This window comes from Poecilia reticulata, chromosome 12, assembly GCF_904066995.2.
Source record: "Poecilia reticulata chromosome 12, P_reticulata-male-v2, whole genome shotgun sequence".
Classification (NCBI taxonomy): Eukaryota; Metazoa; Chordata; class Actinopteri; order Cyprinodontiformes; family Poeciliidae; genus Poecilia; species Poecilia reticulata.
The window spans coordinates 10529307-10539526 of NC_088841.1; the positions used below are offsets into that span (position 1 = coordinate 10529307).

General features: G+C 39.9%; 1 protein-coding gene across 1 annotated transcript; it reads right to left on the reverse strand.

Annotated features, from left to right (window-relative positions):
- Nucleotides 1–1274: 1274 nt before the first annotated feature.
- LOC103473458 (BCL2/adenovirus E1B 19 kDa protein-interacting protein 3) lies at nucleotides 1275–9846 on the reverse strand. The gene is made up of 6 exons (XM_008423733.3): nucleotides 9618–9846; nucleotides 4567–4717; nucleotides 4319–4403; nucleotides 4025–4098; nucleotides 3283–3429; nucleotides 1275–2037 (listed from the first exon to the last, which is right to left on the reverse strand). The coding sequence occupies exons 1-6, from the start codon at nucleotides 9658–9660 to the stop codon at nucleotides 1989–1991; spliced, it is 549 nt and encodes a 182-aa protein (XP_008421955.1). The 5' UTR covers nucleotides 9661–9846; the 3' UTR covers nucleotides 1275–1988.
- Between the last annotated feature and the right edge of the window lie 374 nt (nucleotides 9847–10220).

Consider the following 10220-nt stretch of genomic DNA (forward strand, 5'->3'; position numbering starts at 1 on the left):
AAATCCAATTAAGATCTTATATCAGCTGAAACAAGCCGGTCTTGTTTAAACAGATTTCAATATGAGAAAATTAGAACAATTCAGTAAAGAGGAATGTTAGAAATATTTCCACACAGCTATGAAAAAAAAACTGTTGTCTTAAATGCTTGTTGGCACGACTGACCAACCAGGACCAAGTTGGTGTGAAGAATACGTTTTCACCTTCAATGAGTGAAAAATTAAAAAACACCTTTTTAGATTTGCAACTATTAGCTTTGCCTGAATGTAAGACGTGTTCGTCTCTCTGAAGCATGTTAGTTTGACAAAAACAAGAAGAACCAAAGAAATCTGTAAGGGGGCAAATTCCTTTACATCACTCTGAATGCTCTGCTAACTCGCCACAGAATGTTGTTGAGCTGCTTTGGCGAGTCCTGTGCGGATGTCTGAATGGAAACCAGGTGCGCTGTGCTTGTTTTTGTTTGGTCTTATTGCTGCGTTGTCAGCTTAGTGTCTACAAGTGGCTTAACAAGCTCAACAGGAGGCCCGACATCAAACAAGTCGCTAATGGCTGATAAACTCATTGGGCTTGGTCAATCCGGACCACAAACGTGCATCGCTTACACCCAGTAGGCAACCAGCAAAAACCTTGGTGTGCTTCCCAGGCCTAATATTTTAATGTGGTTGTCCAGAAGCATTAGATGTCCAGTTTATGGGAATAGGCAATAACATATCAAATCCACGATGAGCTAAAGCAGCAGCTTGTAAAAATAAAAAATAAAAAAGGGGGAAATTGTCTGTCTCGTAAATAATGACAAATGCAGATGAAGTGAACCGTGCTAGTATGATGTCATGGTATTTTTACTCTAATTTTGTTAGACAAGAGTCCTCAGGGCTGGAGGGCAGACAAAAACAACACCTGGGAAACACACACACGCACACTCACTGAAGGGTTTTATCAGAATATAATCTGTTATTTGTTGTGATTTACCTCGCGTGGAAACAGATATAAAGTTGCAGCAGATGCCGTGGTTCATTTACAAGTTGTTAACAGCACAGTTGGTTGTAAAAATGGTTCATTCCTGACGTCCAGCACGGCATGATAATCTCCAGACAAACCAAACCCAGAAACTAAAAATACTTGTTGTACCGCCGCCAAGACTTACTTCAGCAAACCTTTTGTGCTTCGCTGGCTAAAAATGCGTTGGGTGCATTTGCTAAATGAGATGAACATGTGTGCACCAAAAAACTTCCATGCTTAGGGGCTGAAGAAAGACAGAGAAGAGGCCAGAGTTGCATCAAGGTTGAAAGGAGTGAAGTTTAATGGGATCGTGACTGTCTTTGTCAGAGGTCAAACATGTTTAATTGCTTTCTGGAACAAAAAGCACAATCAGGACCATTTCTACATTCACTCAGCCAACTAAATGTCTCTACGTTAGATTCAACATTAGGGCAGACAAAGAAAACAAGCAAGGACCCCTTTTAAGCAGCTCAGGCATACAGAGGGTCATTACTTTTGACAAAAGACAGACATGTCCAACGTTGGGAGAATAGCTAGCACGTATTATCTACCTCATTTCATCAGAACATTGTTCCCATCAAACCATTTTCATCTCCCCTCATCAAAAGGATGCATTGTTCCCTTGCTCTCTCCTCTTGTGTCTCAGCGATCCCTTTCCTCTGATTCTGTTTTACGTGGTTGAGATCAGTGTCGCACTGCTGGAGTGTAACCGTGGTCGCAGTCTGACTCATTGGTCAGCATCCTTCCGTTCCTCGGGCCCCACCACATGTACATATAGACAAAAAAAATGCTGATAAAAAAAAGAGAGAGAGAGAAAGAGAGAGAGAAAAAGAGAGAGACTGCTGGATAGAGGTACATAGAGGCAGGTCTTAACATTTGCCCCGTGACAAAGGAACGAGGCAAATTAGTGCGGGAGAAAGGGCGGACTGTGACCTTATTGACCAGACTGTATCTGAACAGACTGAACGGTAACATGATCTTACAGCCAACGTCACAGTGTGCTAGCTGAGGATGTGGCCAGGCGCTTCCCGATGTAGATACTGAAAAGAGAAAAAAAAAAGAAAGAAAGAAAGAAAGAGAGATTTTAATGATTCATCTAAACTAAACACTTCCTCGAAGTTTACCAGTGTTTAACCGCAAGTGGAAACTTTTAGGTAATGTACTGGAAGTGAAAAAAAGGAAGAAAAAAAAAAAGCTCCACCAAAGTGTGCTCTTGTGCACACTTTGGTGCCCAGTTGAGATGCTTTTAATGCTTAGATGTATTTTTATATCTCTGAATTCCAGAGTCAAGTTGAAGTGTACCTCTTTCCTTCACCCAGAACACATTTGTTGAAGCAAAAATCTAATTCAAATTTGCTGAAAAAAACAAAAAAGAAACAAGCAGGAATGGGTAAACTATTAGTCAAAATTGTAAGAAAACAATCACAAGAGGCCTTTCTTTGCATGGAAAATATGATTTGACATTAAATGAAGGAAAAATATCCAAAACTGTTGCATTTCACATTAACAATCTACATTTTCTAAACTGCCACCATGTCTGCATTATTCAGTACTGTGAATGAAGTATTTCCCATTCTCTTTTAACTTTAAAAAAATGTAAAAAAAAAAACAAAACAAAAACACTTTTGTTGTAAATAAACCTTTCCAAAATGCTCTATTTCAGCAAACGCATCAATAGAAAGTTTCGCAATGTTTTGATTTGGGTTTCATTGACGTTATCGATTATCAGCATCTTACTGGCAAAAAAAAAAAAAAAAAAAAAGTCCAACCAGAGTTTGCCATCACTGACCCCCAGGCCTCACAGTCATTCATGCTTTAGAGATGTTTCTGCTCCTGCACACTTCATTTAAAGGACTGCACTGCCTCCTGGGCCACAAAGTGCTGCAGAACCCTTAAATCACCTATTCACTTCAGTCAGGTGTGTGGCTGAAGGGGAAACAGCTAAAACATGCAGGACAGTCAACCCTGAGAATCACGGCTGATACATATTGGTCACAATGACCTCAACTGGGAGCATGAGACGCTGATCCTCAATGGAGACTGCTAATTAGATTAGTTCCAGTTCCAATGTAGATTTTGTCCGATTCTAATTTTCTTTTGCTCATTTCTTTTAATTCAGCAGCTAAATATAACGAACACCGATGGCGGCACAAGTTCTAAACCCGACAGAGAGCGAAGGGATTACAAGATCAGGTAGACGTGTATTCAGTTGCCAGTCTCGTGTTCAACTTTCACACCTCAAAACATAAAGTGACAGAAGGTGAGTTCTTGTTAATATGTCTCACCCGACTCCGAGTGTGAGCAGATGCGAAGCCAGCAGGGAGGGAACAAGGATGAGGAGAACGTCGGAGGAGAAAATTCCTCTTTTCATCACCTCTGTCTTCCTAACACTGAGGGAGCCTGGCTGTTTCGGGTGCTGGAACACAAACTCTCTGCAGAGAGAAGAGCGAGAAGTCAGATATAAAAGACGCACCAGGATGAAAGACCCGAAAAAGGAAAAAATAAATATATAAAAAAATACAGAGATAATGAGAGCACAAGAGAGGACTGCAAAGAGGAGCGATGCAGGCAATCTGAGAGCTGTCAGAACCGCTACCTGTCAAATAAGCTTATTATAGTGGAGGAGATTTAATGTCAAGTGTGGGAGAGTAAATAATAATGAGGGGGATTCAAGTTCCTCAAAGGTATAATTCATAAATAAAGACAAAAACGTGTTTTTCTGTTGCAGTTAACCCAAACAAACGCACAAAGCAAAGTGAATTTTAAATCGCTTGTTGGGATTTGTGAGTGAAACAGAGCTGAATTTCCAACTAAAAACAAAACCTTATAATATATTTATGATTCCTTGAATATTGCTTTTTTATTATGTAAAAATGAATATATATTTTTTTCAGAGAGGTCATAACTGTTGTCTAACCTCATATTTTTCAAAAAAGAAACATTTTTTTGTATGTTTGCATAATGTGACTATGCTTCAGTGAAAATCTTTGATGCCTCTGTCGCCTGAGGTTACAATCATAGTCTTACTTTGGTGGCATATTTTCAGGTCTACTGGACCAATCCCACACCCAGTCTGTGTCCGCCCGCCGCTCAGCCTCCTCCTGCACGATTCCAAAACAATCAAGACACAGTCAGATGTAAAACCAATAAAACACAAATAAAGGTTTGTGTGTAAAACAAGTTAAACAAGATTAATTATTACATAATATCTCAAACGGCATTTATCAAAAAAGGAAAACACTGTTAAATACCATGCAAAATGAATATGTCCTTTAAATTATCATGGGGATTTCATGTTGTGTGAGGTTGATGGGTGAATACCTGTATAGGGACGCAGTCACTGTCCTGCTCACTAGTGGGTCTAGTTGGAGAACTAGTGGACCGTGGCGTTACCACCTGTGGAGGACTACAGAGGAGCACAATGAGAGTTACAGTGAACCAAGTAAGGAACCAACAGCAGTGTGAAAAGTCAATGTTGCCTTGAAGAGGCAAATTATTGCTGAAGTTCATCCTTCTGTTGAGCAGATCTATAAAACAAACAACCAAAACAAAGCCTCGAAGTCCCTCACCTGTCTCTACTCCTCTCACACTCCAGCTGCGCCTCAAGGAGGATTCTCTCTAGCTCCCCCTGCAGGGCAGAGGAGATGCTGTCCTGAGGCCCTGTCAGACTTTCCCTTCGGCTCACAGCTGCAATCAGCTCCTCCAGCTCAACCCATGAACCTGAAGAGGAACAGCCACCATCTCAGTGAAAAAGAGAAATGTTATGACAATCTGAACGGGCTGTCTTTAGCAGGGACCCATATGTTTAGTCTTAAATGTTGCACAGCTCATGCAACAACCTACAGTGCCCTCTAATGGCAGGTGCAAGAAAGTAAAACAGAAAACCATTTCAGTAAAGCCGTGTGCATGTGCAAGTTTTGAAGCACGTGTGTTAGACACAAAAACTGCTCAAATGAGTGCTTTTGAAACAGTCAGCAGTGAAACTAGTGGTTAAATCCAGTCACTTTGTAATCATCTGGAATTAAATCCGTTCTAAAAAGAGCACACTAAAGAAGATGGTGATCTAATTCTATTGGCTGAAACTGTCACTAGGCAGAGTTACCACTTCGGCCCATGCGAGGAGCAAACAGAAGCTGGGAGTAAAGAGGTCAGACATCTAAGTGGACAGTTTTTACATCCACAGAGAAGAAACCTGAGCACAAGGAGAAGATTGCAAACAGAAGAAGAGACAATTTGTCTTAAGCTGGAGCACAAAAAATATAAAGAGGAAAGAGTTTTGAGGACAAGCTTTGAAACATTTGAAACTAGGAATAAGAATTCCAGCAATTAAACTGTAAATGTATGCTGCTGAATTTGTTTCTCCAAACAAAACATTTTACAAGCATAAGTTTTTAAAAAGTATATATATAACAGAGCAAAAACCCTGTAGTATTAAGAAAGGGTTCACCTTTTCCAATATAAATAATTATATGAAAACATTATAAAAAATGAGTCTGCTGTGTTTTTACCGAAGAGTGGGTAGATAAGTAAAAATAAGCATGATTTTAAAAGGGCAAAAAAGCTAAAAACATAAATTGGAAAAAAAAAAATCACTTCACTTGCAGTAAAGTGTTTTGTTACAATACACTTAACTATTGTTTGCCAGTTTATTTAATATCTGTGCAGAAATAGTGAGATCATCCTAAAAATGATCAAAGCACACACACTTATACTTTCACTGATTATGATTCTAGTGATTCTGATTCAAATATTCCAAAATGATGACTGTGCCTTCAGTTTTCTTTTACTCTGCTGATTTTTTGCCTCTGCAACATATTTTGAATCATTTACTAGTGCTAGCCCGGTTAAGTAAAATTACCCCCCTTCATTTTACTGATTAGATGTAACAGTGACTTAATACTTTTGTAGATTCAAATTTAATGTTACGATATCCGTGTCAACCATGTTACAAAGAGAAAGGTCAGGTGGAAGAAAGGGTCTCTTTGTTCTCTTTCAAACGCCTCAGTGTTAAGTGGATGCTGATTAAACATGTGCATGTTGTGCACTGACGTACGATGACTCATAGATGTCTCATGTATCCTGATGTGACCTTATAAGACCCACAAGACTGTGCGAAATGGAAACCTGCGGGGTAAAACAAATGCACTGGACACATTTGCGCGAACAGAATGAGCCGAAGACCAGAACGGCGAAATCTTGCACGTGCTTTTTTTGTCGGTGACTTGAGAAAAAGTCCACTGCAGAATGTATGAATGAATGGACGCGGCGGCTTATTGAATGCTAGAGCTGGAAGGATTTAGGCACGCACGCTAATGTGTATGGCGTGCACAGGCCCACAGCTAAACAGTAGGGCACGGCTAACTCAGGCTGACAGCATGCTGGCTTACATAAGATCTTATTTCTGTTTCAGATTAGCCATTCATCCTTTCACGTCCTCTCTCTTGTTTGTCTCCAGCGATGCTGTTTCTCTCTCTCTCTCTCTCTTTGACATAGACAACATTTTCAAAACATCTCACCAAATCACCCTAAAAATGTATACATCATTCCGTCACCTTACAACTCTGTGTAGCTACACAAACAAGAGCTGAGGGGGCAGAAGCACAAGTGGATGTTTTGCTGTGGGATGGGGGGTGGGAGGGCAGAGGGAACTGTGCCATTGCCCTAGTTATTTTGCTACAGAGGGGCTGGTGTGACATAACTGCGCCACTGCCTGACTTATCTGTAGCCGTTCTGGATCAGTTTCTACGCAGTCCCATACACAGTCATCCATACAGCTGCCAAATCGGCTTTATGTAACGTGGACCAGGGCTGGATGCTGAAAGAGTCAATGAGTTGCAACACAACAGATTCATGATTGGTTCCCTGGGTTGTAAATGCGTGTTTAGAAAATTATTAAGGTGCAAAGGCGACGTCTCAAAGGATTTTCGGAATGGAAGGTTTCTCCTTACTAAAATTCATGGTTTGCAAAACAACAACAACAGCAAAAAACAAAAACTAAAAGTTTTGTGTTTGTGCCTTTGAAAATAAGGGACAAAATTTGTAAAGTTTATTCTTTACATCAATTTATCTTTAAAAAAAAAACTCTGTTTTATTTTATTTTATTTAGACTTGTGAAATACTCAGTGAAGACTGGTTAACTTGTCCAGGTGGTTGCCAAATGACCAATGCCCAAGATAAGCACCAACCTCCAGCGACCCTTCAAGGACAAGAGATTATAGACAATGGATGGAGGGGTGAATTACTAAAACACCTTTAACTAATAAGAATAAATTCTATCACATTTGCCACGTCTCATTCATTAATGCGCCATTAAGCCCGAGTGCTACCTTTTTTTTTCCTGCTAAGAAATCACCAAACCAATTCCAAGGAAAGTTGGCGGGGAGCATAATGCTCCAGTTAAAATTATGTCATCTCAACCCCATCTGCTATAGCGATTTAATGATGTCTCATCAGAGAATTTGAATTTGCAGAAGCAGACTGAGACTTTGGCTTTATCTTTCTTATCATTATAATTTTTGCAAATGATTCATTAAAATTGCAGTGCAGAGTGAATCATCCAGTCAGAGCCCAACTCAAATATTTAGGGATGCGTAAATTGGAACTTTGTGGCCGATCTCCTCTTTTTGTCCGATCTCTGTTTGTTGTGAGCTGTGATTACCGACACAATCTGTCCGTTGTCTACACTCGCTTGTTCTTGTATGGAGGAGTTGGTGCCTGTCTCCATCAGCCATTAGGCAAGAGGGGGGTGCATGTCCCCGGTCTATCACAATTCAACACACTACAAACAGCAATACCTAAGGGAAATGTAGAGAGATCGGTTAATTGTGTCTGAGGAGGCCAGAGTACCCAGAATGAACCCATGCACACATTGGGAGAACATGCAGACTTCACACAGAAAGACCCCAAGCAGGGATTCAAATGCAGGATCTTCTTGCTGCAAGGCCACTGGGCCCTGCTGAGACAAATCTAAGCCAATTCTGATTTTTTTCTTAAGAACCATCAAATACAAAAATAAAATAAAATAAATGCAGTTAAACTTTTTAATAATAAGACCAGAAGAAATGTCACATGTATGACAGATAAGCCTTTGCAAAACAGGTGTTTTCTATTCCAAATACAAAAATATTACAAATACAAATTGGCTTTAGCCTCTAAGATTATCTATTAGCATGATTAGCAGGATCAAAACAGGAATGCTTGTATCTCCTTACAGAATAAAGGTGCTTACCATAACTCTGAGATCTCCAAAGTTTTACCAGCATTTCCAAATCCTGGATATTCTATAACAGATGGGGATTAAAAGCTCAAGAGGTCAAAACTTTTGAACTTTGATTGAACTTTGATTGTACACAATCAGCCTTGTTATCTGATTAAGCATTGTCCTCTCTCATAGGCTAAGTAAACAACAAACATGTCTGCACAGGTCATTAGAAATAAAGTTTTTGTGTTTTGTTTGACTTAAATGAAGCATTTTACTGAAATTGAAAATATTTACATTTGAGTTTTCTTCATTCAGTTGTAGCGTCCACAGGAAAGAACGCTATTACCAAAACCATTTATTTTCACTGATTAAACAAGAACATAGAATTTTTAAAAGGCATAATAGCAGAAGCAACATCACTTTATAAGTGCTGAAAGTAGAGAAAGAAAGATGGGATAACTTCTCAGATATCAGATTTGAATTAATTTTTATGTTTATTTGGTGCATGGCATTTTTTTAGTCTGTTATATTTTTGTAAGAAATTTGCTGCTGGCCAAAATTCAAGCTTAGACCCCTTAACACCTTCACACACGAACCATGTTTGATGCATATATAATTGCATCAAACTGAGAACTTCCGCTGTTTTCAGTCTGTAAATATATCTACCAACAACATTAAATGTGAATATTTTGCATGTAGGAAAAGCCTGATGATATATTTGGGGATGCGTTTGCAAATGTCTTCAGTTTCTGCTTCCAAACTACCACCGTTATCAAAAAAAAAAAGAAAAATGCTTACAGTTTATAGTGCTGAAATAATCAGCTCCAGTCTTGGATTTACAACAAACACTCAAGTTTATTTTTCCAAAACATGTGCACAATGTTTGGCCCCTCCTTCCGCTGATCGACATGCTTTACCCAGCATCCTTTGTGCCAAGCAATGTGCTGCCTGCACAGAGGAGCTATAAGTGTCAGAAAATCTCCATAGCTTAATTGGCTTACAGAGATGCAAAAAGGTGAGTCGGGGAATCCGTTTACACAATGACTGAGGCAGTGGCAACAACAATAACAACTAAAAAAAAGGTGGCAGTTCCTTATTGTGACACATGACACATTTGTTTTGATCAAACCTTCACGTATTCTAACTGAATTACTAAATGCATTTATTCCATTTAAATGGAATGCGTTTCAGAGAAAAGAATGATGAAATTGTCCTCGTGAGAACCGATGTTTGTTTTAATGCCTACAATTGATTGTAGGATATGCTCTATAACAACAATGAAACGAAGCCCTGCGTCCCACACAGTAAGTAGTTTCTTCTTAAAAGAGCAAACAGCCCCACCGCTGTGAAAGACAGACGTGTATCTGTTATGATACGGCAGGACGAGCACGGCCTGGCTCACGCCACAGCAACACTTACCGTAAAGTCCGTCGTCCGGTGTCTCTGTGTCGGACTGAGACATTCTTGCCGGGTAGAGGTCGGGAAAGGAGCTCGGAGGGATGCTGGCAGACCGGAGAGGACAAACAGGTGAAAAAGAGAGCCTGTCCTGTACCAGTCTCCTTCGGTCACCCCTGTGTTTGGACCAACGCTGTGGACACCGGGGACTATCGCCGCTCTAATCCGCTTCCCTCCCCTCCCTGCCCGGACTCTCTCCTCGGCTTCCCCCGCCTCCACCCGTTTCTTCCACGTGTCAGGAGGACAGAGGTAAACAAAACAGCCCGTAATCTCAGCAGGTTAAAAAAAAAAAAAAAAAAAAAGCACCGACATTATCCTGTCGTGACAGTCATCATTCTGACCTCATCACTGGAGAAAAGGTCTTCATATTCAGTACGGAAAGTAATGGTTTTAATTTTGTATAAAGCTGCGCAGCAAACCTTTAAAAATCTAATTTCATAATGCACCAAATCTAAGTAGTCGTTGCAACGCAAGAGCGCCAATGGGTGAGGAACAATTTTAAATAGGAATAAGAATAAAAGCAATGCTATAATATGAATAATCACTAAAATATTTTTAGTGCATTGT

Excerpts from the sequence above, each read along its gene's own strand:
- LOC103473458 (XM_008423733.3), bottom strand. The coding sequence starts at position 9,660 with ATGTCTCAGTCCGACACAGAGACACCGGACGACGGACTTTACG. Across the intron at positions 4,718-9,617 it reads ACCGGACGACGGACTTTACG|GTTCATGGGTTGAGCTGGAG; the intron begins GTAAGTGTTGCT and ends GTTCCTCTTCAG. Across the intron at positions 2,038-3,282 it reads CTGCTCACACTCGGAGTCGG|TATCTACATCGGGAAGCGCC; the intron begins GTGAGACATATT and ends TTCTCTTTTCAG.